At 36.7% G+C, this 25,544-nt stretch overlaps 2 protein-coding genes across 6 annotated transcripts in view; both read left to right on the plus strand.

Annotated features, from left to right (window-relative positions):
• RAB3IP (RAB3A interacting protein) overlaps nt 1-16,548 on the plus strand; it is a 32,551-nt gene extending 16,003 nt beyond the window's left edge. For 3 of the 5 annotated variants that reach the window (XR_014616169.1, XR_014616170.1, XR_014616172.1), the window contains 7 exons: nt 2,237-2,314; nt 2,690-2,893; nt 7,402-7,530; nt 9,733-9,845; nt 13,234-13,333; nt 13,435-14,954; nt 16,212-16,305. Coding sequence is in view for 1 of the 5 variants with exons in the window: in XM_084206227.1 (XP_084062353.1) it covers nt 2,237-2,314; nt 2,690-2,893; nt 7,402-7,530; nt 9,733-9,845; nt 13,234-13,333; nt 13,435-13,504; nt 16,212-16,294 (777 nt within the window). In the remaining 4 variants the exon portion in view is untranslated. Of the gene's footprint in view, nt 1-2,236; nt 2,315-2,689; nt 2,894-7,401; nt 7,531-9,732; nt 9,846-13,233; nt 13,334-13,434; nt 14,955-16,211 lie in introns of all 5 variants that reach the window. The other 2 variants (XR_014616171.1, XM_084206227.1) reach the window with 2 other exon arrangements.
• A 2,554-nt stretch (nt 16,549-19,102) lies between these two features.
• MYRFL (myelin regulatory factor like) overlaps nt 19,103-25,544 on the plus strand; it is a gene marked incomplete at both ends in the record, with an annotated part of 39,396 nt that continues 32,954 nt past the window's right edge. The window contains one exon of the mRNA XM_084205438.1: nt 19,103-19,148. Coding sequence (XP_084061564.1) covers nt 19,103-19,148 — 46 coding nt within the window. The remainder of the gene's footprint in view (nt 19,149-25,544) is intronic.

Genomic DNA, 25,544 nt, shown 5'->3' on the forward strand with positions numbered 1-25,544 from the left:
AAAATAAGGGAAATAAGTCAGCTTATTTTTTGGCATAACTATTTTGAGACAGCTTCTCTGTCTGACAACAAGGCTATCTAGATAAGAGCTAAATTTGGGGTTGCCATGGTGACTAAATAAAAAAATAACATAGTTCCAGATGAATGGAGGTAGCAAGTACATAACTTAACCATGCTTTCAGCTTCTGAATTTTGGCTCTGGCCGCATGCTACACCCACAGGCTTCAAAAGAAACATTAGTGCTGAGTGATGCACCAGGGTGAAACCTGGTTACCAGGTGAGAAGCCTGAACTTTCACTGGGACCTTTGCATTTGAGGAAAAGGCAGTAGTACCAGCAAAGATTGTGAGATTGTATTACACAGAAATAAAATGCTAAATCCGTAACTTGAAGTAGGATCAATTCTCATTTTATCTTGGGAATATATATAGGAATGCTTTGGGCCTAAATTGTGGTATCTTTAACTGCCAGAATAAATTTCATAATCCATGGATGATTTTACATTTACTAAATTATAAGTATAGGCTTTCAGCCTATGCATAAAGATACAACATTAAATATGTTTTAGAAGCAGTGTTTAAGCCTATGATGTTGCATAAAAGCGCTATTAAACATTCGAAAATCAAATTACAAAGTGCATCCTGGTAGAGCAAGGTTACTTAAAATATTAAGCAGTTCCTTTGTGTAAAAAAACAAATAGAAGAGTGGAAGGGTTTTTTATAGTAGAAATACTTGTGTATGCTGGGGGGAGGAAAATATCAGGCAGGTATTTTAACTGTGGAGGAATAAAAGGAAAATTATCGGTGACATTTTTTATTTATGACATTGCATTGCTTAGAACAGTGTGTCAGTTTGTTAAAAATATGTTTGAAATACAGTTTATTAGTAATAATAGTTTGAGTTTGAATTGTCCAGACTGTTACAGGCATGTTACCCTAAGTTTCTTTTGTGATTTGATTTCACTTAGAGGCTCTAACAAGACACAGTGGTGAGGTTTATTGGTTTTTTTGCGCTGGGATCTGAAGCCCTTGAATTCATGTTTAATTTTGAATCTCACTAATTTCAGCAGCCATATAAATGTATATGCTAGGGTTTATATTGTTGCATCCCAGTGGAGGATTGAGACTTGTTTTGCACAGCTGGGTGCATATATTACATTATTACTCTGTAATAGCACAGTAACATGCTTTGCTTTCAAAGATGCATCACTAAGCAGAAACTGCATGGTCAATGTTAAATGTATTTGTACACATTGTATAAATGTGTATGTTCCCATTCTTGCATGTGTCTTGTTATTTATGAGAATTTTACAAACCCATACTATACAGCTGTGTTGTATGCTAGTGGGAGCCAGATCTTTTGGTATGACAATGTATGAACTTTTTTGTTTTATTTATATAGTGTCCAGATGTGCTAGGCGCTTTACAGATATGAAAAGGATCCTATCCCAAGTAATTTGGTTGCTGGCTCTGATATTTCCATTTTTGTTGCCTTCAGTAAGTACCATGTGAGAACCATAATTGGATCATAGGCACAAACTGCTGGATCAGAGCCTAAACAAATACATTATATAGACAAAAGGCTTAGAGTTATGAGGTAAAAGGATGTTGGAAAAACCCTCAGTCCTTTTTTGCTTCCTTCTTTATTGGCTTAGCCTTGTTTTACTTGGATTGTTTTATTAGTGCTTTTTCCATTCTACTTAAAAATATTTATTAAATAATGAAGTGTTTTTATGCTGTTGTTTTGTCTGTTTTATTGATGGCAAGAATTTAGACTTCATAGTTGTTTGACTGGTTCCTTCATGCTGAAATTTACGGTTGTCTGAAACTGATTATTCTGGCTACAACAAGGGAGAAGTTCTTTTGAATGTGCTACTGTGCCTATGTTGCTTTTGTTGCTACCGGTTGAGTCTTTCTCTTGGGGGTCAAGGAACTTGTCAGCCACCGAAGCGTGACTGGAGCCTGGTGTTCATGACAGGTATTGTTCCTGCTGGAGTGGGGTAGGTGGAGTTGCTGAATTTCTGAATTTGGGCTCAGGACCAAGGAGAACCTTAGATGGACAATGATGAATCAAAATCATAGATTTGTAGGGTTTTTTTTTAACGTAGCTATTTCATTTCAGACTATTGCACGTCTTAATAGTCACAAGTAGTCTTCATGAAGCAAAATTATGTCATTAGTTGTTGGATTTTTCATAAATTTGTGTGAAGCATTTACACTAGCTAAACGTCTTTTATAGGAAGCACACAAAATGGTTAAAGAAGCAAATGTCAAACAAGCTGCAGCAGAAAAACAGTTAAAAGAAGCACAAGGAAAGGTGAGTTTTTTCCCAACTTGTCTGCTTTTTATTTTCACATGGTTTTAAATCTGAAGTGTGAATCATAAAGATATAGGTAGAGGATTACCTGTATACATTTTTAGAATATATACTCAGTTGTTTTGTGTTGCTTGACATATTCTTAGCGAACACCCATGAACAAGGTGTTTCAGTGTCATGTCAGCCAGCAAGGTGCTTAGGAAGCCAATGCTGCTGCAATATGCAATTGCCTGGGCATCTCGTGTTAGTACTGTTGGAAGATTTAGTTTTGATTTGCAACAAGATAGCTGGAGATGTTTTTAATTGATTTAAAGTATTTATACACTAATATATTTTTTGTTTGTTAATGACTTTATTCCCCCCTGCCCTGTGAAGATTGATGTCCTCCAGGCTGAAGTAGCAGCATTGAAAACACTAGTACTGTCTACTTCACCAACATCTCCAACTAGGGAATTCCAGTCTGGTGGAAGAACTCCTTTTAAGAAAGGCCATGCAAGAAACAAGAGTACAAGCAGTGCTATGGGTGGCAGTCATCAGGACCTTACCATGATGCAGCCAATTGTAAAAGACTGTAAAGAGGTAAGGTACAAGAATCATTCTCTTTTTGCTGATAAACTGGCTTTATTGTTTTGTTTTACTCACAATAAATAGAATATATCTTAAATCTTCATTTAATGCTAACTATCTTAGAGATATTTTTCATTAATGAAAGAACTTTCCTTGCATACCAATAGGTGGTGATTTTTCCAAGTCTTATTTGCCTTTAAATCATTAAGGGAAGATGAGGTAAGATTTCAATTATTGAAATTGCATGTGGTGATTAAAAAACCCTAAACAATAAACCAAAGAATATAACTAAATGATAGGTTCCTGGTGGCCTTTTCATGAAATCCATCACTGAAAGTTCATAAACTTTTATAAGCATTATATAAACTGTCATAGAAAAGAAGAAGAGTCATTTTATAGATCCGTAGTGGGTGAAAGAGGCCAGAGAAAAGAAGAAATCAGCAATTTATTAGAGAACAGGTGCTGAGTCACTGGAATCCTGAGGCCTATGGGTTTTTTTTTGTGTGTGTGGGTTGGGATTTTTTTGTTTGGTTGTTTTTTTTTCTTTGGTTTGTTAGCTTGTTTTTTAAATCTACTCATATCACTGAAATTAGGGAAATAATGTGGCAAGGGACTGGTACTTGAGCTCTTGGAATGGTAGCAAAAATTGACCAAAGTGTTGAGAAGGAGCTTATTTTACTGGGTGGTTAGTAAAACAGCAGATGAAATCCAAAAATCGATAAATGGGAAAGGAGGCATTTAGGAAAAAACTGCAAATAGCAAGCTTGTAGTTATGAACTTGGAGAGAGCTACATTGTGCTGGAAAAAAACCTAGTGTCCTTGTTGATCATTGTCTGAAAACCCCATCTCAGTGTTCAGTGATAATCAAAGACCTACAGGGACTTAGGAGTTCTTAGGAAAGGAATAAATAACAAAAGAAGTATTGTACTGCTCTATAAACATGTGTTTCTGTACATGCAGGTATGATATATTCATCCCAGAAAGGACACTGAAAGTAGCTCAAAGTGTAACATAGGTGGACAAACCTAATGGAAAGATTTCTGTGTAGAGATACTTAAGGTAGAAGAAAAATCTCTGCAATCTCAGGTGACATGGAGAAGATGAATGATGAACAATTATCAATTAATTAATGAAAACTCGAAGCTAAAAGGAAAATAATTGATAATCAGTACATAATGAAACATTGTCATGAGGAAGCAAGATAAAAAATACATTCAAAATAAAGTCATGGAAAGTGACTAAAAAGAAGCCTCTCAAGATATGTAGAAGATAGATATGACATTTGGCTTAGAAAGCTTCTTTAGCTACAGACTGCTAGAAATTTTGAGGCTGGAAAAGAATATGCATCACTATCCTTCCTCTCAGATGTCTCTTCAGCCAGCTCGGTGGCTGCTGGCTGTTGTCAGAGGGGCAATATACTGACTGGATCTTTATACTTAATTTTACCAGTCATCATTAATTGCATTTGTACTGGACACCATTTTACTATAAACCTAGAAAATTAAGGCATCTTCCCGTTGATGTTTCATACTACAAAAAAAATCAGAGTATTTACAGCCTTGCCCACTTTCAGTGGTATCCAGGATTTTTCCTTACTAAAACTGAATGCTTGTTGCCCTTCAGAAAAGGGGAGAACTGGAATGGAATCTAATTACTTTTTAAGCATCACACCAACGTCATGACTCAATGGAATTTTAAAGTGGTGGCAAGAGTGAGAGACCAGAGAAATCTGTTTTGCCTCAGTTTCTCATAGAGAGAAGGTGATGATTGTGGAGGACATGCTGCAAAAGAGCCAACTTTTCTTTAGTTAATTCACGTTTTTGTTGGCTGCATAAGGAGACACTTCAAGGCTGCCCAAACCGGTGACTTTTTCTTCCAGTGACGGCTCAGGGAATCACTAAGAAGTACATTGGTTTTCCACCCACTGGACTTGAGAGTATTTTTATTTCTCTTCTGAGTATTTAATGGAATGCAGAATGGGGTGAAAAAAGCAAGAATACCTTTGGCATGTTAGCTAGGACATTGTTTTAAGCAGGGGATACATGCTTTCCTAGCTGTTCCTATTATCTAGTGCTTTGGCATTTTATTTACTGGCTTTATTTGTAGCTGCTCTAAGGTAAATTTTTTTGCATTTCTCGGAGCTTGGGTCTGAAACCCTAGTTCATGCCACTGAGTTGTTACTTTTTGCATCTTATTCTTCAGATTTTGAGTGACTTGACTTCTAAGAGGGGTCAAGAGTACCCCTGCTCAGGGCTGTGTATTGGCCCTGAGCCAATAGATTTGGACCCTTTTGCAGAGTCTACCACCTAGAGCTTTGTGTTGTGGGATGGTGCTGGGTGTAAATATGGTCAGCCCTCAGATTTCTTTGTGGAATGTAGACAGAGTCACGAGTGTTTGGCTGTCCACCCTAAATTACAGTGGAGCTAGAAAGCTACCAGCATCCCAGAAATATTTCCTAGTATGTGGTTGCTGTAATGAAAGCATAAAAATTTTAACTGGAATTGTTATTACATTTGACTGAATATTTAATTTCAGGTAATCAAAACTGGGATCTAGTGAAAGCATATGTAAAGGCAGAGAGGAGATACACATGTACCACACATTGTAGATTGAAAATGAAGATCATCAAGCTATGGTCATTGAGCAATTTTTCTCAAGGCAGCTTCTTTATAAACTGTCGGTTTAGGTAAAATTGAGTAAATATAGAAAATAACCAAGTTGATAATAAATGCATCTTAATTTTTAGAATTCTAGAGTACAAGTAAAAAATGGATGTTTTTCTGCTGGTATTTCTTGATTGTATTAATTTTAAAGCCGGACCTGAGATGGGTTTAAGTTATGGGAAATGTTCCTTTAGTGAGCAAGTTACACCTATTGAATTGCACTTGTACAATGAAGTTGGTGGCTTAGCAACCAGAACACTTATGGATTAGCTTAATTAAGATAGTTGTTTCTGATTGTACCTGAGCATAATTCAAGTTGCTCTAATGGAAAACAAAATTTCCAGTCTAATTTTTGTAAGTTATTTTTCAAGGAAAAAAAAAGGAAAAGAAAAAGAAAAAAGCTTAACCAAAAACCCTTGAAAATGATGAAAAGAACTCCCCAAAGCATATTTGTAAAAGAATAGCAAAGTGCTGAGAACTCAGAAGGGTTGATGCGTGGGGAATGAAAAAGAGACTGAGGTTGGTTCAAAGCAGCATACTGTTCTTTTAAATAGGATTAAAAATCAACTTTTAGTATATGCTATTTTCCCATTTCATTATCTTATTTGTCTTTTCTTTAATTGTACAGAATTTTAAATTCACATCCTGGCTTATCTTTCTCCTGCATTGTACATCCTTTCAATAGTTTTAGTTTTAGGAGTAGAGGCCTGCTGTAGTTTAGCAGACTGAAGGTGCTGAAGTACCATGTCAAAACCAGTCTGGGGATGGTGCTGCATGTCCCTTTGGGACTGGAGTGAGTTTTATATATTGGGTTAGGAGCACATGTCAGAAGCACTCACCCCCACTCTGCTTAGAGTCCATGAAAGGTCTTTTCTCAAGTAACCCTACAGCAGATGATGTGCTCTAGCTGTTAGTGGGTAGCAAGCCTGTGGGACAGACTGCCCCATAATGCAAACAGATTTTTAATAACATCCTAGTACCCATCTCTGGACCACCACACTGGGTAGGTGCCATCCTGCTAACCGATCTCAGCCTGGAGATGATAAAACAAGGTGTTTTCAAAGCAGGTACAATTAACTTTTCCTAACACAGAATATAGTTCTTCTGAGCATGATTTATTAGATAATTTTAGCATTTCCTCTTTGCCCAGAGGAGCTGTTAGGGGCACAGTCTCATAAATCATTCCCAGTGACCATCATTGCCTTTCTGTTGTAGGGAGGTGTAGGGAGAGAGTTTTAGCATAAAGAGGAAAAGTGAAGAATAACGGTGTACTTTTAACTGAGTTGTACATTGACTTCCTGTTTTCTTTTCTTAGGATATTCAGTGTGTTAGTCTTTTTTCTTCTAGTGTTTAGATAGCAGCAAATTGGAGTCAGATGCAGCATGAACATGTAAGATGTCTAGAATTGCAGTTGTTTTCTTTGAATTTCTCTGCTTTTTCTTAACTTACATAAATGGAGTGAACTAAAATACTTTAAGTAGGATGCATGAAGATGGAGACTGTTTTCTGGCTTTTCCTAAGTATTTCAAAGCTATCTGTAAGCTTAGGAAATGGCGGAAAGGTCATTAGCTTGTAGTGGTAGTGTGCAGTGGTAACCAGTAGATGCATTATCTCTGTGTATTGAAAATAGTGTGTTTTGATTTGTTTGAATTTACAGGCTTAGGAAAGTGGATTTAAGAAGTTATTCATAGCTGAACCATGTTAGCATTCTTTCAATTTACACATTACATTCTTTCCATTTTTACATTACAATAGAAAGCATTTTAATGCTTATTATTTACCTGTAGATGTTTGCAAATGATAGATGCTAGTGTGATAATTATGTTACAAAAATATGTGAATTTTTGTGTGTTTTAGGCTGACCTGTCTCTGTACAATGACTTCAGGTCTTGGAAGGATGAGCCTACTATGGACAGAACATGTCCTTTCTTGGACAAAATTTATCGGGAAGATATTTTTCCATGTTTAACTTTCTCCAAAAGTGAGGTAATGGAAATGGTCTAAATGTGCTCACTGATACCTTCCCCTTAAATATGTTACATGGAGCCAAAAGACTACTGTCTTGTTTTCAATATGAAGTTTAACCATTTTTGTTTCATTAGTGTGTGGCAATTTACAGTGTATCCTAAAGTTTGGTCTGGAGTATTGAAATGACATTTTTTTCTTCCATTCTATTCCATTTATGCTATTCCAGATATGGACTTTTTATGTCTACTTCTTCAAATGTTACTCCTGTCTGTTAGAATCTGATCTTTGTTGGAATGGATGGAAGTTTTCTTCCTGATACTTCAAATAGAGTGTAAAAATCATATTCTGTGTCTTGTTTATACAGGAGGCAGTAGAGACCAATATATTTAATTTTGTGGACTGATTTCTCTCATATCAGTCAAAGCAGACTGCAAGTGTAATCTGGGCCTTTTCTTGAAGAGTGGTTTGAGTTACAAGAATTAGGCTTTGGGATTTAAGATTCAACAGGGGCAATTGGTAAATATGGTTTTAAGAAATCAAATTAGGAGACTTTTTTCCTTGTGTTATTCCCACACACTCTCCCATACAGAGGAAAGACTGGAGTTTCACCTGTCCTGGGAATAACATGGAACTGATTACATATCCAACTGCTTTACTTAGTTTTTGTTTTGAAGCACCATTTATAGGCTGTACTTGTAGTATCCATCAGTAGGGAAAAGGGAGCATATTCTTAGATCTTTATTAAGATCAGAACAAGAAATTTTAAAGTCCTAAGTATTGATATTCTTTTCCAATAAAATTAAACATGTCACATAGAAAACCCTACATTTTCTTCATAATGTTCATGTGTTGTTTTCAGGAGGTGTTATGTTCTTTTCTCATGCTTTTCATCTACTGTTACTTGCTGGCCATAAGCAGTCTTTAGTCAATTGTATACCAGTTTGTTATAGTTGGTGTGCAGCTTCATATGAACCTCTCCCACTAAAAATTTACTTGGTTACTATGGGAATTAAATTGCTTCTGCAGTATATGTAAGTAGGCCATCTTGTTGTCTTTTGCAGCAACTTAATTTTGGATTTTGTTCTTCATTGGTAATATAAGTACTGTAGATTTATATTGCCTTTTAAGGGAAGAATGAGGCTTCTAGCACTTGTCAGTTACACCATGTATTGTTTCCAAATGCTGTGTGTAGTGACCAACTTCTGTTTTACTTGGCTATTGATGCTAGTGTGCAGTTAAACCAAACAATTAATTACACATGTATTGTGTTTTTGAATAATTGAAAGTGCAGTTATGTGACTGGTTGAAGTATTAGATTAACTCTCAGTAGCCTTGTGTGTGTGTGTAGTGTTCTCTTTTTAGCAGACAGAGTATTTCATATGAACTACTTTAATAGTAACATTTTGGTCTTAAAATAATTAAAGTACAATAGAAAAAATAGCTTTATTACTTAGTAGGAAAGAACCTTGGCACAAAATTATTTCATTAGTAATGTAAATTGCACCTTTCTTTAAATCAAGTAATGGCTATTACTTGAAAAAGTGGTCTTGGACCAACCAAGTTCAGTCCAATCAAGCAAAATGGTCACATTTCAAGTCTTATAATTGTTAATAAGGAGTGAACATAAAGAACCTGAGCAAAGTTGCACTTTTAGTGTTTGAAAGTTGCAACTGGCTTTTCTATATATTGTTTAGTCTTGTTTGAACACCTTGCTAGAGCTATCTTTAGCTGAAAACAGTGACATAACATTTGCTTGTTTAATTTAAGATAAAAATGTATGGAGCATAATTTTGTATTTTTCATAGAGCACAATAAAATCAGACCAATTTTTTAAAATAAAGTTTGTGTGATATTCAGTCTCTGACAAGAGCATAGCATATATAAATACATGTGCTATTTGGCTGTGTGAGGAAAGGCTGAAAATACAGTTAGTGTTTTAAACATGCTTCACTACATTCCTGGCTGTAAAGGAAGTTAGGTTGCCTCAGGGAAGGCAGGGTTATTTGTAGGGCAGAATTTAAACAGGAGCCTGGAAATGGGACCCCTTGCTTGTGATAAAAGTGAAATCTTATTTGTAATAGAATTTTTGTTTGCTGGGTTGATTTTTTTTTTCCTCCCCTCGCTGTGTTCTTAACTTTCCAGAAGAAGAAATATGTCCCTGCTTTGAGGCAGTGGATGAAGCAGAGCTGTTTTTAACTGCTTTCTAAATTTCTCTTGCAGTTGGCCTCAGCTGTTCTGGAAGCTGTTGAAAACAACACTCTGAGCATTGAACCTGTTGGCTTGCAACCTGTTCGATTTGTGAAAGCTTCTGCAGTTGAATGTGGGGGACCAAAGTATGTTGAGCTGACATAGGGGCATACTCTTGACTCATTTGAGTTCTCTTGACTTGAGAAAACTGTTATCAACTGATTACCTCAGTCAAATTTGTGTATCTTAAATTTAATTTCCGTAAAATCTAGGACTTCAAAATTGTTGTTACAAATTTTGTGGGAAAGTAAGCAACTAATAAATGAAACATTTAAAAACAACCCCTAATATAGAACAAACCTCATCATTTGGGGGAGTGCTTGACTTTGCTTGTTTTGATGCATTGACCCTGAAAGTAACATTCACCTCTTTGGAGAAGGGCATTCTGATACTTAAACCAGATGGTTTTGAGCTGGGGGCTCTCAGCTGGAAAGCATCATGAAAGAAATAGGTATTGCAATAGTACAGACTAGGTTTATGACATCTGGAGTATTTGTGGCCTAAAAAATTCAGGACATAGGTAGGACACTGACAAAGGTAGCTGAAATATTTGAGAAATATAGAGAGAGTTAATCTTCTGAATTTGAGCAGGAGGAATGTAAGTGGGAATGAAGATGAGAGCTGAAACCTAAAGTAGGAACTATGTTTGAATGACAGGAAGGAAGATTATTTTAGAAATTCTGGAATGGTCCTAGAGAAATGTGAAGCAAGACTTGTTGTCAAGTACTGATACAAACATTGAAGTTGGGTAGGAGGGACTGAGGCTTTGATTATGTGGAGAAGGAAAGGGACTGTAGGATACCTTAGTGGATGTTGGAGTAAGAAAGCAAGATCAGTCTGGATATTAATCTGAAGCCTTCTAAATCTTGAGAAAAACTTGACCTTTCTGTTGGAAGTATTTTGGACAAGTTGACAATTTACTCTGTAATATTTGATTTAAGAGAGCTCAATTTTACAATAGAAAACTTTCATAAAAATGTTTTCATCTGACTCTAAGATTTTTTCTTTCTTATTGCCACTGCCTTTTAATAGTTTTTTCTCTTTTGAGTGGAAGAGAAACTACGAGTGACACATCTCAGAGTTCTTTATTTTCTCTTTAAAGAAGCTGTATAAAATGAAAATTGGTTTTGTGTGTTTTATGACTTAGTCTTTGATCCCTTCTAGTCTGCAAAGTTCAAGCATTCAAATTTTTTACAGCTTCCTTCTGTCACTAGAACACACACTTTGAGCTGTAGCAGCCTCTTATCATAAGGGCCCACACCAGTAGTGGAGCTACTCAGGGAGTAGGGAATTCCTATCCAGGATCTGCCACTGTAATCTGTGTTCCATGAAAGCAGTAGAGAATCTGGACAGTCAGAAACCACTGAAACAAATCATGTGTCATCAAAACACAACTGACGAATGGATTTGAAGTCATTGTGGTTCAAGCAACTTTGCTACATCTTGATGTGATGAAATACTTAACCCAGACAGGAGACTCAACTGCATCATTCAGAAACTTCTGGAGATTTTTAATCTGTTTTCTCCAGTGTAGGATAACTTTTGAATCAGAACTTAGAAAATCCTTAAATATTTGGCAAGATAGAGATTCATGTTTTGGGATGACAATGCACAAGTTGTAATTTAGTTTTTTTTAGATATACCAAAAGGTCAGGCAAATTCTTCTCTCACTTTTCCAGCTCTTCTCTACCAACAAAAACTTTTGTGCTGTCTCTTGTAGATAAGTAATAGGTAAGGAATCTGCAGTATTTAAGTGTAATTTGACAGCAGTTGTGCTTTGCTTTATATGTTATTACTGGCACTGAATGGAAAACAGGTGTTGTAGTTTTCACTGAATCAGCACAGCAGTTTCATGTTTTTATTTTTATATGGTGCAAAATGTTTTTTTTAATTGAAACTATTGTCTTAAATGCGTGACTTAATATAGACAAACGGAAAAGAAACAGTAACAAAAGCTAGAATAATGTTTTAAAAGTAATTTTATTGTACATTTGCATTTTGTTGTTCATCCGTGTGGGGGTAAAAAGATGCGTAAAATAGTGGGTAACAGCCCAAATAGCATAGTGAGGGGTGGAGGACAGAAAGCTGTGATAGTAGTACAGAAAGGTTCTGAATGTATAGAAGTTACTGAATGGTAGCTGTGATGGTGTGTAGGGAGTGCTGCCTTAACAAAAGGCAGCTGGGTTTCCCCAGAGGATTCACATAATTGTCCCCAAGGGGAACAAAGTGCTGAGCTGTTGTGCTGTACAGCACAGAACTGAGTCACCAGCAGGAGCCCTCAGCTTTAACTGGTGTGATGGAAGACCACATAGAGAAGGCAATTATGTAACCAGAAGAAAAAAGGAATTTTATTTTCCTAGCATTGAAAGTTTGTCTTTTGACAAAAGCTAAACTGAAATTGTGATCCAGCTTGCTTCAGCTACTTTAGGATTTCTTGTATCAATGAACTGCTGTCAGTCCTCATAAATTGCTATGGAAAATCATATACACACTTCAATTTTCTCCTGTTTTACATAGTTTTGTGGACCAGCTGCAGGCTATTTGAAAGGGCCTATGAGCCACTGTTCAGAAGCACAAAAGCTTAGTAATTTTTGTTTCGTTTTTGAAAGGCAGCTTGTTCTTAGACTCCCCAGTTTCATGAGGTAGAAATGGGAGAAAGAAGAGCCAGCGGCTTTTAAAATTAATGAAACTGTGGTTGCCATGACAACCCAATTCATCTGAGATGCTGTAATACAGACATTCTGAATAAATCAAATTCTTCTCATGTTTAAAAATTCATTGGTTTCCTAACTTGTTTTTTTTTTGGGAACAGTTTGTGGTGACTAATGACCTTTCCTGAATACTGCATAGTTGCAATACACCAGAAGTAAATTTGATTATTTTACTCTCACTTTTTGTAATGGTAACAGATAGAATTACTGCCAGACAACCCATTTTCCTTTGTCCCAGAAGATTTTGTACTCTGAATGTAAAATATGATTTCAGTTTGGGCATAAATGCAAAACTGGATTTGAAATGCATCTCAGAGAATTGACTGCTCTTCTGTGAGGCTGATTTTTTTTTTAGGATGAAATACAATATCAAGCGTAACTTTAAAAACATCTGTTAAAATGTTGGCATCCACTGATACTTTTAAAAATCTTTGACATATCAAGAGTTAATTAAAGAAATCCCACTGTGCCAGAGTTGTCAAGCCAATTTAAATTAGTGAATATGGAAGTGCATTCCCAGGGCTGAAGAAAGTTTTAGAATTCAAAAAAAGCCTCATAACGCACCAGTATTGAAATTAAATTAGGCCTTGTGGAACTAAAATAATTGACAACATAATGTAATAATTGCAGCTTCCAAAATGAAGTAGACATTCATCTATCTGTGCCAATATGAAGCAGTTATGTTAACGCTATAAACACATGCGCGTGTTTAGACATTCATGTCAGATTGGTTTATTGAATCATGTGACCTTTATATTTGTAGGAAATGTGCTCTCAGTGGACAAAGTAAGTCATGCAAGCATAGAATCAAATTAGGAGATTCAAGCAGTTATTACTACATTTCTCCTTTCTGTCGTTACAGGGTAAGTAGATTTGCTATTATTTAATTTTGTGTAGTAGTTATTTATTTTTTCTGTGCCTCTATATAAAATTACATTAACCGCCATTATTTTTATGAGTTTAGATCACTTCTGTGTGTAACTTCTTTACATATATTCGATACATCCAGCAAGGACTGTTGAAGCAGCAAGATGGTGAGTATAAAAAAAATGTATTTGACCTACATAAAGAGATATTTACAAAATGCTTGTTCCTAAAAGTTGCTCTCTGTGCAACAAAGTTGCTATCTGTGACCTGACATTACAGATTATCAGTTAGTCATTGTTGTAATTTTGAGAATATGTTGATATTTCACTCTCCAATAAAGTTATTTTTTAAAACAATGCATTATAATGCATTGATTTTCAATTAATTTAAAAACCCCTTATACAGTAAGAAATATTAAAACAAAATCTAACTAGGGGAGTTAGTCACAGTTTTTCCACACAGTAGTCAAAAATCAAATCTCTCACAGAATGGGGAGGTATTTTGGATGCAAAAAACTTCAGTTTGGTTTGATCTGGACCATTTTTTCTTTAGCTTGGTGTTTTGGTATGTCTTCTGGTTTTTGCAGTGGCAGTTGAGACAGCTGTTCTTGTCAGACTGTTTTTTCAGGGGGAGCTGGCAAGAAAGGCAGTATTTTGGGTGAAATTGCAAAATGAAAACAGATAACCTTTTATATATACTGAAAACCTGTAATCATTCATCAGAGTGCAGCTGAGAAATGAGATTATTGCAGTGGCGTGGTCAAATCTTGATTAGGGCTCTGGTTATAGATGTAAGGCTTGATCACCCTCCACTCCAAAAGAGAAATGTGTTTTTTGCTGCCATTGCTTCAGACTGTGGTTTGGGGGGTGTTCCCTACCTTTGTCAGTCGGTTGCTTTGGTCATGTCAGAATATCATATCCAAAAACTGCCTATTTAAACTATTTCTGCACAGTAATTCAGAAATTTGCTTAGCTGGGCTATGTGGTTCTAATATGTCCATATAAAAGAAGATGTTTGTGAAAACATATTTGCAGTACCCCTAATTACTTGATTCTGGAATGTAAAAATATATTGCATATTGGAGGCATAGCTTTGTCTTCATTTTCAAGACCATTTTACCTGTTTATCACTATAAAAGGAAAAGATTATTTGACTGTGTTTAAACTGCACACAGTTGATTTAATTGTATTTCCTGTCCAGGTCAAAGAATATTGCCAAACAGCTTTCAGTCCAAATTTTTTTGAAACAGGTCATATCACTCAGGCTTCCAGAAACACTGAGCACAGATAGTGGAAAAAGTGTCATTAGCCCCATGTCAAAAGTAAATGACAATACTTGCTTTCACTGTGAAAATGTAATTTTTTTTTAGTTCAGTTGCATTTTTGAAAGTAAAGTAGAAAGTAAAGTAAACCAGTTAACATTGTAATATTTATGGATGTCTGTGCATTTCATTATTCCAGTTTTCAAGTCTCTGTGGATTTGCTTCATCAAGAATTTGGCTAGAATTAGCCCTCCTTTGCTACCTCACCTATAGTCATCTCTTCCTGATGTTTCCAAATTTCAAGAGCTCAGGATTTTAGCTACACCCAAATATTTCTATCCTGAAGTACTCCTGAGGTGATAGATAGACTTAATTACGAAAAATAATGCTGTTAATTTTCAGTGTTAAAGGGTCATGGAATTCACCAGAAATTCAGCTTTTTCCTATACTTAATTATGTATAATAAAACTTTCAGATGGTGTTAATTTTTACTGATTTACTAGCATCACTGAAGATCTTGAAAATGTGTTAAGTTTTAATATGATTTGTAGTCAAAAGGCTTTTACTTTGACCAAAAGGACTTGTGAAGTTTCAACTAAAAATTATTTACTTTACTACCAAGATAAAAAACCCTTAATTAATGTTTTTTTACATCATATAATGAAATATTTTCAACATTATCAGATTGATTTATTCTTCCCAAGAAGTTCTTAAAAAAAAAATAAATTTGGTGTTTCAGCTCAGTTGTCATCTTTACCACTAGAATATAGAGTTTGTGTTTCTAGCTTTATGTGAGGATTTCAACAATACATTCACAAGAATATAGGCACTCATCATAATTGTCTGTATAATGTACTGCATGCATTTCTACTAATGCACCATATAATTTTTAAGACAGAGGTCACTTATACGAAAGTGTTCTTGAACTATGGTAGGATATAACTTGTGCTTGTTGTTCAGGTTAATGATATTTGTAGACATTCTACATCAGGCTCTTGACTGCATGGAAATTTTGTCTTGAATAATTATATACCCCCTGATTTTGATTTGTATTGCTGTGGTGTCTAGAAGCTTAAGCTATGCATTAGGCTTATCACATTTAGAAAGATACAGCTGAAATAAGAAAAAAGGGTCTTTCCTACCCAATTTATTGTTGCTAGTAGATTACTGTAGGAAAAAAGGAAGCAATAAGGATTATAAAAGGCAAAATTGCAGATTCTTTGATGGAACAATTCTTATTCAACAAGCTTTACTTTTTTCTTTTTGTAGTCATTTAGTTTCACAGAAAATGAGTCAAGGGGCAGGGAAGCTTAAATAAGAAACTGCAATTAATTAAAGCTGACAAGAATATTGATATAGTTCTGTTCTCCATTTTAAAACTATCTAAAATCTGAGGAATTTTTATAGGACTCTCATTTAAAATGTTTAGAATTTGTGCTTGAACAAATTTTGTCATAACTGAGTACAATTAGCCCTTACACATACTAATGCTGGTTTTACCAGATGTTTGTTATGAAGTTCCCCTAAACTCATGTAGAGTAAGGCAGCCTGAATACATCAGTTGAAATAAAATGTGAATTTGGTATATTTAATGATATTTCTGTCTTTTCTAGTGGATCAGATGTTCTGGGAAGTTATGCAGCTGAGACGAGAGATGTCGCTAGCAAAACTTGGCTATTACAAGGAGGAGCTCTAAAACTTTTTACTCTTGAGCATGCATGAACTTCATTGAATATACATAACTAAAATTGCTGAACCTCTTTTTGTCACTTGATATTTATTTCCACAAAGTGGGTCCAAGATCTTTCTCGATTTGCAGATGGCACTAAGAAGTACTGTGATTGTTTTAAACTGACCTATGCTGTATATGCGTACATATAATACTTAGTTGAACAAATGTGGTAAGCACTTGCAGGTGTATTAGTGATTGTAATTTACATTTAAAAACAAACCTTCTGATTAAAGTGTTAATCTGAAACAGTTGCTGTCTTCTGTCCTTTGTGATGCAGAATGTGAACCTCCCCTGTAGGACACTCCAGAATATAAAACTGATTTTATGAAGAGCAAATAAATGCCTGGTGTTTTCTTCATTATAGTGTTTAGGTTCACTTATGTAGCTCTCTATGCATATATGCCATGTTAACATGTACAGTTAACAGACAGCTGAGAGAACTTGAAATTGTTTGAAGTGCTGCTTTCTTATACTTGTAATTTTAAAAAATATATATATAGGAAGAGAAATGCATATAGTGAAGAGTCACAGCACAATAAACCCGAGTATCTTCTCTTTAAGGAAGGGTGCTTCTCAAATATGAAGGAACAATAAAATTATCTTCTTTGCTTTTTGGTTAGAAATCTATTTTGACCCATATATGACTGCTAAAAACTTTCTCTTTCCCTCTAATTTTCTTTCACTAGAATTTTTTCATTCCTTTAAATTAGTTTTTTTCCCCCCTGTCTTCTGGGATTTCCAGTTTTCAATGTCCTATACATAATTTCCCCTATAGTTGTTCTTGAAGCTCAGAAATTTCCATTATGTGATTTCTTTAACATGCTTATGATCCTTTCCATATGATGTTACAATTTGTGCATATGAAAAAAGTGGTGTCAGAGAACCCGCAAAAAGGATCCTGGCCTCTTAAGAGATGCTTTTTCTGTTGGAAGTGTTTCTTTGGCACTTGAAGTTGAAGTGGTCATTTTTTTCCTGGGCATTGTCTCAGCTGAAAGCAGAGGGTTGATGATGTTACAAGGAGCATGGTTGTGGGTATGAACTAGACTTGCCTTTTTGGAAAAGCATTGGATCTCAGTCCTTACAACTATTTATCAGTTGCACACAAGATTAAAACTTTGACAGGTAAACTGACTAGAAGGGGAGTTTATACATTTTTTTTTTTCCTAACAAGAAGCATCTCAGTGGATCTCTTTGGTGCTGAACAAAACCAACACTATTTGTCATTGTCTTGCTGCAATGTTCTCCGTCTTCCTAAGAGTCAATAGAATGGGCAGTGAAATTTAATACCATGCTTGTGTTGCTTGTATATACGTGAAAACACTTTCCAGGTGTTGGCTTTGACCGGACACTTCAACACTAAGGTAAAAACAAACAACTGAACCTAGATATTATTAATAATGGAGTATGTAGGTCCAACCTGGGCAATTTTAATACTGAGGGAATACTCCCATCACTGGGTACTACTTGCTGTTGTAGAAACCTGGAATAATTCTACTAGCAGTTGTTAAAGGATTGTTTATCCATCAATAATGCTAAGGAAGTCTGGCTTTACTCAGTCTTGGAAAAAAAGCTGTGTTTATTGGTATTAATGTTTTATGTTAGGCTCATAAATGCTTCCTAAATGCTTGTTAATCCTTAGTTTAGATAATGAAAGAATGGTTTCCATAATTAGCTAACAGTAGGTGAATGGTAGCCAGTAGCTGATGCTATTCTGATTTAATATCCTTTAAAACAAAATCCTGTTGTTCATTTAAGCAGAGAGAAAAGAGTCCTTTCTATACATGGTAGTATCTAAAATGTACTATGCTGAGCTGATTTTCTTGTACAAAGGTGTACCGTACCCCATGTAGTGCATCTCAGTAGTAATGACTGACGCAACATCTTGTAAATGCTGACTGACTTCTGTCTTCGTGTCCCTTATCCAAAATTCTTTTCTGTATTTTTCATATGAGCTGTTTATCATGAGAAACCTGTGTCACTGTGAGTGCCTGGGGCTTTTAAAAATTGGACAACTGCTTGTCTAGTGAATATAATTACTTCCAAAAATGTCTTAATGTCAGACTTCATTGGAACTCCTGTTCATAATCAAATGCCTTTTTTGATATCTACTCAAAACACTTGAGTATTTCTCTCCTGTTTGCTTAGTAGCGACAGAATGGGCAGTTATCAGTGTTTAAAGAGAAAGTGTAGTAGAGTTTGCTGCTAGCCTTAAAAGAGTTTTGTTCCATGTTCTACTTTCCCATGTGTTTTCCAGTGTTACCTTAGACAAACTGGCTAATGTGTGGTTTAGTTTTTTTAATAATAGTAACAACATAGAAGTTCTACTTCCCTACCAGTGATGGCTTTGCTCTTGCATTTTTGATTACTATTGCTTTTATTGGTAGTACTAATTGCATGACCTGTGCGAAAGTACAAAGACAAGATAAGTAATTTTTATTGCTGCATTTTTTGCGCATGTGTAATTAGTACTGGGACCAAAGGTCCTTAAAACAAGAACATTAGACTTACTGACTGGCTAGAACCCATATCATCTTGCCTCAAAAGCCTTGTTAGAGTCTTCTTTTTTGTAGTTTAGGTCCTTTACATAAAGCCTAAGTATAACCCTGAATCTAGTTACAGAGGAATGAAATCAGCCAAGGCAAAGTCATTGAAATCTCTGACAAAATCATGATGTATTCCTTGGCATGTTCATAACCATCTGGAGGAGACTACATTTGTCCCAGTGGGAGCTCTTCAAGTAGTAGGAAAGCAAAACACTTCTACTGGCTTTTCATGGATGTGGTGGGAGAAAATGAGGCCTTGCAGCAGTTTTTTGAAGGTAAGACTAGTTTCAAGAGAAGCCTTATCAATTTTTGTGTCAGCAAAACCAGTAATTGTTTTGGGGGTAACTGAGGAAGACAGGAGGAAGAAAAAATGCTCTGAAACCCAAAGCTGTGTTTACACTAAGTTATTGTGGAAGGCAGTACCAGAATGATTACAAATAGCACAGATATGCTGCAGTGCCTTTTTCTTTGTGCTCTGGCCAGAATACCAAAGGGAAGGCACACCTAGCAAAGCCTGCAGTACGGGCAAGGTAATTGTCTTGAAAAACTGGGAAGTGACTGAGGACTCATTGCAGTGTAACACCTCTGAAATCTTAGTGATTTTCATGTGGTTAGAGATCTCACTTCCTTCTCAGTTTTAGCATGTCAGGTAAAGAGGCTTTTCTTTCCACTAACTAAAGTGGCCTGATAACATTTTACCTAACTGGTAAAATGTTAATTGTGTCAGTATACTCAGGACCCTTCTGAGGAGTTAAGCTTGGATATTTTTGTCTTTTGGCTGGGGTCATCTGTCCTGCCTTTTTCTCCAAGACATTTTCTATTCAAGCTGGTCCAATTAGTTTCATCATTTTCTCTTACTACACAATTCACTTCCTAATAGATTACATAATAAAACTGCATTTTCAGACTCACTGATAATGTGTTCAAAGGCTTTTTACTTTTGTCTTTTTTTAGTATTTTTTCTCTCCCTTTCTCCAGTTTGCACCTTGCTTTTTGTTTTTAATACGTAAACTGTTCTATTCTAAGCTGCTTTTGTTGTATTTGTTTTCAAATGCAGGTATTCACTGATATCAAAGTAACTTGGGAAACTACCAAATTACCTACTTGGGAAAATTACCCTTGTGATTTGCTTTCTGTGTTATTCTTTTTCCTGCCCCTCTGTTGGCCTGGGTGAGAGGTGGCAACTGTAACTTTTAAATTTTAATTGCAAGCTAAGACATGAAAAAATTGATCAAAGAAATATATTTTAGCCAAGAAATTAAAATCCTAGGGCTGCTAGCAAGCAAATTTGTTGTTTATAGATGGTAGGAAATTCATACCACGTTCCTTAAAGTCAGTTTACGTCACAGAGTTGAAAGGCTAACAAACTCTTTTTTGCTTTGCTTTTAGCAGCATAATGCTTGTTTTTATCAGGCTTTTTTTTTCCTTTTTTATTTTTTCAACTGCTCCATTGCATGCCAGTTAAATATCAAAATTGTGTTGAATACAAATTATATTACAAAAAAGCACATTTTTTTAGGAATCCTCTTGGAAAACAGGACTTTCTAGGGAAGTATAGGTTAGATTCTATTGACTTTTGTGACAATGATACTTTGATGGTAGAAGGTGTGGCAGGGATTTTAGCTATATAAGCTCTTTAATGAGAATTACTATTTTTAATTATATAATTATTAGTTCAACTCTTTTTAGAAGGTCTTTTGGTAGTGTGTGCCAGGGTGAGAAGCCTGGTGAAAAACAAACATCTTGGGATGTCATGTCCCTTCCATAATATGTGGTTGTGCTGTGTTCTATTAGAATGTGACAAAGGTCTGCTAAGGCCATACAGCATGCAGTGATGCTGTTAGATGGCTGAATTTCATTATCTGGACATGGATATGTGTCAAGGCTGCAAGAGCCAATCATTAATTCAGCATGGAGTAGGCTCTCTTGCTTTTATAAACCATAGGTAAGTCCGAAAAGGGAGCAAGCTGAAGTAAAGAGGTGGTTAGCCCTCTTTTCAAGCAGAGGTTGTGTTTACTGAGCACAAAGCCAGTTTTAAGTAGTGGCATCTGCAGCTTAGCACTACAGCTTGTGGGCTAGCTTTGTAACACCTCAATGCAAAACCTCATGAAGCAAGAGTCATAAATTACTAGTGTTGATTTGGTGCTCTCTGTGATTAGTCATAGCAGTGTTGGAACATGATTTTTCAAGGCTAAGGAAAACTGGATCTTGTGATATCAAGTGGAGAATGGTGCTACTAAGTGGTTCCTCAGTGGTTCAGTTTTGGCTTACAAATGCATCAGCTGGCAGTTAATGAATCTATAGATCTGCTTGGTAAAATTATTTGAAATTCATGAACAAAAAGAGTCCCCTCTGCCTTGTGCTTTAGCTCCTTACAGTCTGTATTTGTTTTGACACTCACTACTAAGATTAAATTGCATCTGCAGTATTGTGAGGGGACAGTCTGAAACAGGATTTTTTCTCAAGGAAAGTGAGATAATGTTTGTTTTTCTGGCAATCGCTTCTTTGAATAGTTGACAGACCTTTTAGATGAGATATGACTCTGGGATTTGACCGTGGCTTTTTCTCATTCAAGTAAATGGCTTTTGTCTAGTGTTGCTGGGAACGTGTAATTTTTTTCTGTTTCATTCACTTGCACATTAGAGATCTCATCTTTGATGCAGGCTTTTTTCCTATTATTCTTGTTGAAATGAATATTTATAATTAAAACATTCTGCATTTTACAGTCAGTAAGTTCCTATTTGTCAAGGGAATGTCAGAGCTCCTGATTAGGTCTTCTACCTGTGTGTGGCGGAACAATCTGTTCTTGCTCATGTTATCAATGAGAGATCTGGTAGAAGGTCAGCCTAGTTACTGTTGAACTTGGTCTTTTCTGTTGTAAGGTACTTTGAGGTGTCTGAAATGCATGTGTTTTGTCTGTGATCCAAAGAAATCTCTTCCTTAGTGGAATCATCACCTCTCCGTATACTCATACTTCTGCATGGGTAACATGGAACATAGATTAGAGTTATGTGGTAAATAATGAAGCCACTGAAGAAACATGCCCTTAAAATACAAAACACTAAAACCTCAGGGGTGCCACATACCATTTTAAGGATGAGAGTTTGAAACAGGAATAAAAGATGAAATGAAAAATATAAAATATTGATAGTAAGATTTGTTTCTATAGAAAATGTTACTTTGGGGGAAAAAAGTCTATCTTAACACCAACTGTCTCCTTACAATTTGGAGTAACAGGTCTTTCTGTTGAATAACCTCGGCTGTGATACCTCCTGGCTGGCTGCAGCTGGTTTATACTTATAACCCTGTAGCTCTGCAGCTTGTGTCAATGACAGCAGGTCATATTGAGCTGGACTTTTGTACACAATTTAAATGGCAACCAGTCTTGGAGTCCATTGCCATAAAAGAAGGGCCTATAAGCCCCATAAGTAATACTTCCCTTAGTGTAAGTCAGTGAGGTTCAGCTGGACCATTGAGCCTGTATAGTGGAGCTCATAAAGTGCTAAAACCTGTTTTTGTAAAAAAATACTTATTTTCATGGTAAAGTGTCTTAAGGTAGAAATCAGTTATTACTTCTCAAGCAGAAACATATCCCTCAAGTTGCAAGGCTTTGTAGCAAACTTGAATTTGTCTGTTCAGCAAGTATTACTGAGCACTGACCACGTTCTCTGTGCTGTTTTTACCCCTTGAGCTGTATATAAGGGTTGTTTCATGTGTAACGTAGCCGATATTTTAACACTGATCTTACTATGGATAGCTGGACTTGGCTAGGAGCTTCCTGGCATCCTCTTCTAATGTCAGGAAATTATTAGTTTAGTATTGATTTTTAGTCAATATTATTTCTCTGTCCCCCATCCCTCACATTCCATTTAGATACCACTAAAAAGAAGGCAGTCCATTTAAATGCAGCTATACATAAGGCTACATGAAAGCATTCAGAGAATTGATCAAGGTAGGTTTTTCAGGGATTGAGACTTGGTCACAGGACCATAGAGTAAAGCTGAGGAGCCAGGTGATGAGAGCCTCGTGTGGAGGGAAGAAGGGGATGTCTGCCAAAGAGTAACTGCCAAATTAATAGGCAGAAGTTAGGAGAAATTAATAGGAGAAGTTCATTCTTCTCCTTGGGGGCCTGTGGCCAGGTATTAGGGACAGGCTAGGTGAGAATGGACAGGAAACAGAAGACAGTGGTAGTACTGACAGGTTTTAGACTTGGGGACAAAACAACAGAACTGTCAAGGTTAAGAAGAAATGAGAAAAATATATAATCATATGCAGACTGTGACTGCAGTTGTGTGTTCTGCAAACATCTGTGTGTGAACCCCCTGCCGTGGCACTGCCTTGTCCTTTTATCTTCATCTGTTTGTTGGGTAGCTGGTAGTCCTCTGCACAGTGACACCAAAGTTGAATGTGTCAGTCAGTGCAGACTCTTCCAGAGACGTCTGGGCACATTGCAGCATAAACTGAACTGCAAGCAGAGCCAAGCTGATGATTGAGGCTGCTGACTCCACATATCCTCCAGCAGCTGTTAGCCAGGCACATGGTTCTGTGCTTCACAGAGGCCTCACTGCAGGGCTTGTCCTGCCACATACACATAGTTAGCTCCCTGCTCTCAGAAGCATGTAACATCCAGGTGAGTGACTGTCTTTCTTGGTGCCCATATCTGTTAAGTATTTACTGTGATCAAATGCCTGTGAAATGGATGCCGCCATTTAAAATAAATTTGCATATGATCCAAGAGGTCCTCCTCTGCTGAAACAGATGCTAGTCCAAGCACATGATGCCACTGACCTGGAAAGTACATTAGCAGAGTTCTACAGGGCAGCAAAATGCGCCCACTGTTCCGTGTACCTGCGTCACAAACATTCATTAGTGGTGGCCTGTCTTCCTGGTGTACTTCCTTCCTCTCCCAGCACTGCCTATTCTTTCATTCTCCTCCTCACCATTTAGCTGTTCATGCAAAGTGGAGACATTAAGCAGAAATGATAGATATTTCTGTTATCATCACTTAGCAACAGAGCTAATCTCTGAACTGTGGGATGTCCACTTGAAAGGCCTTGTCCATGTTTGATTTAGAGTTGTATTCTTTGATCCAAAAGAGCCTTTCTCTGATCTTGGTCAAAATAAAGGATTCTTGGTTGTATGGTACAGGAAAAACATTTTGTATTTGACTTCTGGCCTCAAGTTAGTAATGAAAGTATATCATTCTACATGAGGGTTTGGTGGTTTGAACAGGAAGAACGGTGGGCTAAAAGAAGGAGGAGAGGGAGAGAAGAGGAATTTTCCTGTGGGCTACATTAGTAAAAGGAGAAAGGTTTGTAATTCAAGGTAGAGGGGCCCTACATTCAGGCATGAAGAATGAAAGGATGAGAATCCAACAGGTTTGAGGAGGACTGCTAAGGAAACCCAAGCTCTTTTGCACTCCCTAGCTAGTTTTGCAAAGTGATCTGCTGCTTCTTCCAGAATTTGTGAGTTCCAGTTTTGCTGAGATAAGCTAGTGGGCTGCACCTGTTGAATCTGTTTCTTGGTGTGCATGGGACAGTTTTGTTTACATCATCAATAAATTGAGATGGGAGAGTCTATCAGTAGCACACCTCCAAATTGCTATGCCCCAGGGAAAGGCAGTCAAAATTAAGGCTACAGCACCAACAAGTAAACAATACCTAGATTAATCTATGATCACAAAGCAATTTGGGAAATGTTTATTAGCAATGGGGATTTATGTATTGAGGGAATCCTGTGCAAGGTGGTGGATTTTTTGATTCTGCTTGCATGAATATCCTTTCTAAACGCTGGATCAAGAAGGAACAGTATCAGACAAAGACATCAGAGAAGGAACTGAAGATATATTAAGGTAAGTGTCCTATGCAAGGTACTACAGTGAGAAGACAGCAAATGCATCAAAGGCAGTGTCTACTCCTTAGCTCAGAGGCAGAGATTAACCTTTTGTGCTCTCACCTGCTGCTGCCCCTGCTGAGGGGACATGGTTGATGTCAGACTCTAGGGCTGAGCCTCATCTCTGGCTGTGTGGACTGGTCCATTGTATCATGTGTGAAGGGGGACAGAGGCACTTGCAGCTCAAGCAGGAATGTCAAGGCCCTTATCTTGTTTGCATTCTGACTGGCCACACCTGTATTTATGGAAGGCTTGCTGAAGAGGTGGGGAGCCTGCAGAGTAGGACTGCTTGGCTGGGTTTTTTAATGAGTGCCTGTTGACTTTCTACAAAAGTTGTCATGAATTCCGGAAACTTTATAATCATAAAATCTGTTTATAGCCTTCAGTTACTAAGCAACACAGGACAAAGTACTGAAGTTTTCTATTCGCTAATACATTTAACATGTTGGTGGGCTGGGTTATTTGCAATAAAAGGAAGCCACCAATCAAACATTTTAAGAGCTTTATTTGAACTCAGATGGTGGATTTTTAAATGGAGTTTTAGATCAGAAATTCATTGCAGTACTTATGAGTACTAAGGCACCAAGTGGATCTGTGTAAGAAAATATCTGAGCTTCAACCCAAAAAACTGTTTAGACCTCAACGTGAAGGAGTTGGAAACTATCTTCAAAACCCTTTTTCTCAGTTGCGGACTGGGATCCTTCATCCTCCTGCTTCAGTAATTCCCTGAAGCCTTAATGCCATGCATTCAGTGGTGTTGGCCTGGTGCTGCACTGTCA

Source organism: Fringilla coelebs (genome assembly GCF_963513975.1).
Source record: "Fringilla coelebs genome assembly, chromosome: 5".
Taxonomy (NCBI): Eukaryota; Metazoa; Chordata; class Aves; order Passeriformes; family Fringillidae; genus Fringilla; species Fringilla coelebs.